Source organism: Sinocyclocheilus rhinocerous, unplaced genomic scaffold (assembly GCF_001515625.1).
Source record: "Sinocyclocheilus rhinocerous isolate Xijiao unplaced genomic scaffold, SAMN03320098_v1.1 scaffold1327, whole genome shotgun sequence".
NCBI lineage: Eukaryota > Metazoa > Chordata > Actinopteri > Cypriniformes > Cyprinidae > Sinocyclocheilus > Sinocyclocheilus rhinocerous.
In genome coordinates this window covers 584,262-590,818 of record NW_015660879.1, presented here as the reverse complement: position 1 = coordinate 590,818, position 6,557 = coordinate 584,262, and the positions used below count along the sequence as shown (strand labels likewise).

At 37.5% G+C, this 6,557-nt stretch overlaps 1 protein-coding gene across 1 annotated transcript in view; it reads right to left on the bottom strand.

The window, feature by feature from the left end:
• The window catches only part of LOC107725711 (programmed cell death protein 6-like), a 28,909-nt gene that overhangs the window by 8,492 nt on the left and 13,860 nt on the right, over nt 1-6,557 (bottom strand). Inside the window, exons 3-5 of the mRNA XM_016535088.1 lie at nt 2,577-2,621; nt 1,823-1,981; nt 1,485-1,594 (exon numbers count right to left, since the gene is read on the bottom strand). Coding sequence (XP_016390574.1) covers nt 1,485-1,594; nt 1,823-1,981; nt 2,577-2,621 — 314 coding nt within the window. The remainder of the gene's footprint in view (nt 1-1,484; nt 1,595-1,822; nt 1,982-2,576; nt 2,622-6,557) is intronic.

Genomic DNA, 6,557 nt, shown 5'->3' with positions numbered 1-6,557 from the left:
TATTTGTGTTATTTAAGTTATTTATAATAAGTGAAGTGAAGTTTAGGCCTACTGTTAAGTGCACTGATGTCAGACTCATTATGAATAATAAAGTTTATTGTTAAATACCCTGCCTCCACTACATAGGCCTATGTTTGTCACATCATCATAAGTGTTTGATCACCACATTTGAGTTATCATTGCAAAAAATGTGTTTATGTATATATATTCTGTTTATGTAGGCTATATACTGTATTCTATATACAGTACCAGTCAAAAGTTTGGACGCACGAATGGGAAGTGTGTCCAAACTTTTGACTGTACTGTACTATAATATAGCCTACACATAAAGAATATCGGCTGATATATCGATATCGGTCTTTTTTACTCCCTAATATTGGTATCGGCCCCCAAAAAACCCATATCGGTCGGGCTCTACTAAAAATAAAACTGAAACCGCCAGCAGGTGGCAGCAAGTCACTGATTTTATCACTGAATCATTCATTCAATTGATTCGTTCGAACGGCTGATTCATTCAGGAATGAAGCAAGTGACTGTCTTTATGAATGGGTAATCATGAATCACTGACTCACTAGATTCGTTCAAAAACGCACTTTCATTGAATGAACTAAACACCGCTGTGTTTGCTTTTAGAGATGTGCAGCGGCTGAGCTGTTACTATATTTGGAACTATTTTCGTTAAAGGAATAGAGCAAAATCAGGCAGTACTTGTTTACTTAACTGCTGTATTAAATTAATATCACATTTGCAAACTCTACTATTAAAAGCTGTCACTCTCCTTATCGCGATCTGTGGGCGCACAGAAAATGAGAGCATGCGAGTGAGTTCTCAAGACTCAAAAGCACATGCAAATGATACATCCCTTCATCTGTCATCGCGTTATAAGCGAGGAACCTGCGGGAATGAGTAGAATTGTTATTAATAGCCGCAATCCCACGCCGAAATTCTAATCCTGCTCTGTGTTCTCTGCTAATAACCCGACTGTGAATGATGCGAGCGGCGTCACTATGTTGTCAGTGAGAAGCTGCAGCCGTGGCCGGGATGATTTTTGGTGTGCCGGCAGAACAATGCGCTACATGTTTCTTTTCCCCTAATTTTTTTCCAACTGATGGAAATCCGTCGTAGCAATGGAAAACAAGCACTTTCAAGGATCTATGTTTGTTTTCAAGAACTTTCCAGGCCTTGAATCCATATATCTGAAATTCAAGTACTTTCAAGAAGCGTGGGAACCCTGTATGATATATTTAAGGTTCGATTTCTGTCTTTTTTTTTTTTACTTGACAGCCCCAGTATTTACTTTCTTTATATTAAAAAGTGTGGCCAGGACATTCTTCGAAAATGCTCCTTTTGTGTTCCACAGAAGAAAGAAAATCATAGGATTGGAGCAACACGAGGGAGTGCAAATACAGACAGCATTTTCATTTCTGGATAAACTATCCCTTTAAAAAAAAAATGCAAATGTTGCATATAACACAGATAATTACCTGTAGTACAATACAACACTGAATGAAGTCATCAAAAGCCACTTGGCTCTTCTTCTGACGGTCAAATTTCTCTATCAGTGTGTTGTAGAACTGATCTGAAAGATGATAACCTGTGCAAAGGGAGAAGTGTTCGAAGTTCAGTGTTTTCCTCAAGGGTGAAATTAATCATTTTCCATCAGTGGTTCCATCAGTTTATTTGTCCTTCCTCTTATTGGGTTTGTGCATCAGTGCCCCTGCCTCTCATTCCTACAAGATTTTCTTTAAACACCTCACCAAACGCATCTATAACCTCCAGCTTTCCAATTATAGCAGTCAGTAAGTAAGCATTACAAACTCACCAAAGCCGGTGAGAGCCTGTTTGAGCTCGTTCTTGTCGATAAACCCTGAGTTGTCCCTGTCGTAGGTGCGGAAGATGTTCTGCCAGTCTGAGATGTACTTCCAAACGCCGGCAAATTCATTAAAGTTAACCCCGCCTTTGTTCTCCCGATCAAACATAGCTGAAAAGAAAGAATTGTGGGAACATTTGGTTACATTTAGTCCTCATTTTATTGATGCTTGGATTTATTGTATCACTTAGTATTGTTAAGTGACTGGTGAAGTAATTTTCTATCAAAAACATGTATTATGTTTACAAATCACTGTACATTCATAACATTTTGCCCTGGATTTGAAAAGATTGAGTGCAGATAGAATCCCAAAAACTATTTGAGATGGACAAAAAATTCTGAAAATGTATTCAAGAAAGATCCCAATGTTATTGAGGCCATGTGTATCCACTTGAAATGAGCTGAAAGTGATCACCTTATTCTAGAGTTAGGAATCATTACACAGTCAATCATTATTGACCAACTTTCTCTAGAAAAGCTCTGCCGATTTCTGTTGTTTAAGACAAAAACCTTCCACTTTCTGAGCTACTTCCAAGGCAGATGACAGCTACATTCTTCCAGTTTGAGCTGAAACAACTGAACCTTTCTTAGATAAGTGTGCTAATAGGAAACACTGCAGGTTGTCATGGAGCTCACAAACAAACAGAGGACTGAAAAAGACAGCATGTCTATGGTTTTGTGAATCATAGAATATAACAATACTCACATATAATTGATCTGACAGTCACAGGGTTGAAAGGTGTCCATGTACCTTGGAATGAAACAAACATATAACAATCAGTTTCCATATAAAACTAAATTATTAAACCAACAAATAGAAGCTTGACTCCATATGCCATCAATCCTGTAAGCCAAATGTTGATACATTTATGTCATATTCCAGGTTAAACCCAGCATGAAATTACATTCACAAAACATTTAATTTCTGCAGTGTGACATAAGTGAAATAGAATATTAGATGTTTGCCAGTGCCTGATTATTTTTCAGAACCTGTTAAAAGTGTAAAACAGACTTTTTCCACTGTATGCTGTCTTTGACGTCAACTGCCAACACCAACTTTGATGTTTTTAGGCATTACAAACGGTTTTATTAGTTTAAAACATATTCTTTAATATAATTGATATATATTATATAATATATCATATATAAACTAGGGATGTTCATTTTAACCGTTTAACCGGTTAACCGATGGTTAAACGGTTTAAAAAGTCATTTAATTATTTATTTTTTCAGTAATTTATCAAAATATTTAAAACGGTTTGCCGCATGGTTAAAAAAAAATTTGTCGCGTATAAGTCGCATTTTATTATTATGAAATAGACCTAATGCCGATGTGAAATGTTTGCAAACATTATAATAAACACTGTTGGGTCTCTCATTCCATACAAAATCAAATGTTTCCGTATTCGCGATGTATTTGAATGGCAAATTTTTATTTATTATGTACTTCACTCACGTTCCAATATCTACGTAAAACAAAATGTTTTACATCACGGCGGTACAGCGGTACGTTAACCTTAACGGCTTAACAGATTTTACTACATATATTTTACTAGGCCTATATATTTTTTTTTTTATTACATCGTTTTTTTCCATATGTTTGACTGACTGTATTTTATTATGATAATGAACAGGTTGCATTGTCAAGGTAGCAAAGCTTAAGGGCCCTATTTTAACGATCTAAGCGCACGGCGCAGGTGCACTCAGGGCGTGTTCGAATCCACTTTTGCTAGTTTAACGATGGGAAAATGGTCTGAGCGCCCGGGCGCATGGTCTAAACGGGTTGTCCCTATTCTCTCAATGAGTAATGGGTGTTTTTTGGGCGTAACGTGCAACAAACCAATCAGAGTCTCATCTACCATCCCCTTTAAAAGCCAGTTGCACTCGCGCCATGGCGGGTTCACTATTTACATGGCGGAATGTAATTTTTCATTTTTAAAAATGTTTGTGTGCTGCTACGCGTCTCTGTGTGTGTAATAAGCAAAGTGTTCGCGCGTTGTGCACTCGCCTATAGGCGCATAATACTAACGCACTCTTTAAATAACAAAGAAAAAATATTGCGCCAGACTTTAGACCAGGTTTGAGTTGGTCTATGGCGCAGTCTATTTTCAGTTCCTCAAAATAGCAACGCGCCAACAATGCGCCTGAACACCTCTTTTTTAGACCAGCACGCCCACGGGCGCACAAATGGGCGCAAATGCATTTGCTATTTAAACAACGCTGCGCAGGACGGGAAAATGAGAACTGCATCGGGCTGAAACTAGCAAAAACACTTGTGCCGCATTGTGCCGGGTGTATGATAGGTCCCTAACTGTGTGCGCACATGCGGCGCCGGCGCAATCACTTTAATTTTTCCCTTCTAACAGTGGAAGAAACTACTCCTTTTAGTCAAAGATAATCGGAATTGTAAAAGGTTTGCCTTTATTTGTGTACATTCACAAAAAAAACAAATGTTTGTGCTTTTGTAAAATAAGCCTAAAGAAAAATAGGATGCCGCTTTCTGCCGTCTGTTTCCTTTCGCGCAGCACAAAAATGAACCGAAACTCTGCATACTAGGCTATTTGTTTTTCTTACATTTTCTTAACTTATAATTTAAGTAAAAATATGTTTATCGTATAGGCCTATTTATTCGTTATATATATATATATATATATATTAGGGCTGTTAAGCGTTAACGCATCCGATTAATTTTACAATCCTTAACGCATTAAAATAATTTAACGGATGGCCATGTGAATCCTCGTGTTCTGTTGTTTGCTGCTTTTTGTGCATGTAAAATTAATCCCCGGGAAACAAATGTTAGTATTTTTAACTGGTCACAGACACTTATCCTTTCTAATTTAATTCAATTCTAATTTAAAATAATCTTGTCAGTTAACGGTTAACAATCGGTTAACAAGCGTCGGTTGTCGGTTAGGAAAAATAACCGAAATTAACATCCCTAATATGAACGAATGATTGTTATGGTGTATTATAGTGGTTACGTCAGCACTTTGGTCAAACTTTAATGTGTCTTTGTGGCAGTGTAGTTACACAAATAAGTATTTAGTTATCCCTTGATATTGAAATTGCCGTTTGCTAGCAACTGCTGTATTCAAGGAAATCTTTGCATTCAAATATTTCAACATTTATTTTGTGTCTAATTACTTACTTATGCGGCAAGTAGCCATGTAATAAGTGGGATAATGTACATCCAGCCGGTTGTTATCACAGAATAACCCCCTTCAGGGTGTTACAAGTCCTGATCACCCTGTAGGTTCTGCGCTAACAATCAGCTGGATGTACATTATCCCTTACTTAACAACATGTACTATAGGTTTAATATTACAGTTTGGTTTGGTTTAGTGTTAGTTGCATATAATTTTGCAAAATTTGTGTTATTACTATAGTAAATACATGTAACAAGTGTAACAAGGACCAAGTGTTACCAAAACATTCTGCACCTTTCGAAAGCACATGCCATTTTGATATAAGATTATGAACAAACTCTTAAGAATAATATGCAGTGAGTAATTGTACACAGTAAAACCAGGAACACTTATTCAATACAGTCAAATTAGATTTCATATAATTTTTAGGATAGCCAGAGGTAACAACACAGCTGTATAATCCCTTTTTTCCCTCTTTGTAACATGTTCCTCTGTTCACTTACGGGCTCCTTTGGGCCTGATTTGTAATGCCTATAGGGAGTGGCATTATGGTCATAACATGAGGTAGTAAGAAAGACATTTCAGGTACGCTTCAATAGACACCCTTCACTGACCTTGAGGAACACGCTTTATAGTCTATATAGGTCATTCTCTTATTCCAGCTCAGTGAACCCTCCCTTTCTGCTTTGGCTGAGAGAACACTATCATTAGTTTGAATGTGCTTATCTTAGCACACCTACAACACACATCGGGCATGCTGGGGGAAACAACACCAGAAGACACAGGACTGAAACGTACAGCTGTAAAATAAAGCCATTCTTCTTGTCCATTCATGACCTGACACACTCACAGAGCCGATATGAGAGAGAGGAAGGACTTGCACTGGTGAAGAACAATCAGGCAATCAGGGAATAATCATGATGCTCCTCTAGCTGGTGGGATGGGGAGAGTTGTAAACAACCCAGGGAAGCAGGAAGAACAGAATGGAAAAAAAATATGTTTGTAATGTTTTTTAAAAAAGGAGTGTGTTCCTGCCAAACAATACCACCAAGGTCACCCTGGCCATATTAGGTAGGCTAATGGAAATAGTGGGAATAACATGGTGTCATCTCCGAAAGAGAATGGCTGCTAGTGGCAAGGACTGGAGAGGAGGCGGGTCTGAATTCAGGCACAAAGACGCCCCTATGTGCTGCACACTGGCTCCAGTCACAGCAGTGCCTACTCCAGGAGGAATCATGGAAAAACGGCAACATTCACATCACTCCACTAGACAAGTACACAGCAGTCTGCCACATACAACAACACTGCATATGTTAACACAAGGACTTCTTTTTATATCATATCCGAGAGTCAAACACAGCTGATAAAACAGCATTTTATGTTATGAGACGAAGCTTGAAAAAGATACAATATTATACTAAATCCAAAATAACTTTTTGCTACACCTGCCAGCAGTGAATTATTATAAAAAATGTACTGGATGTAAATACACAGACTGTATTTTGTTTTATATATATATATATATATATATATATATA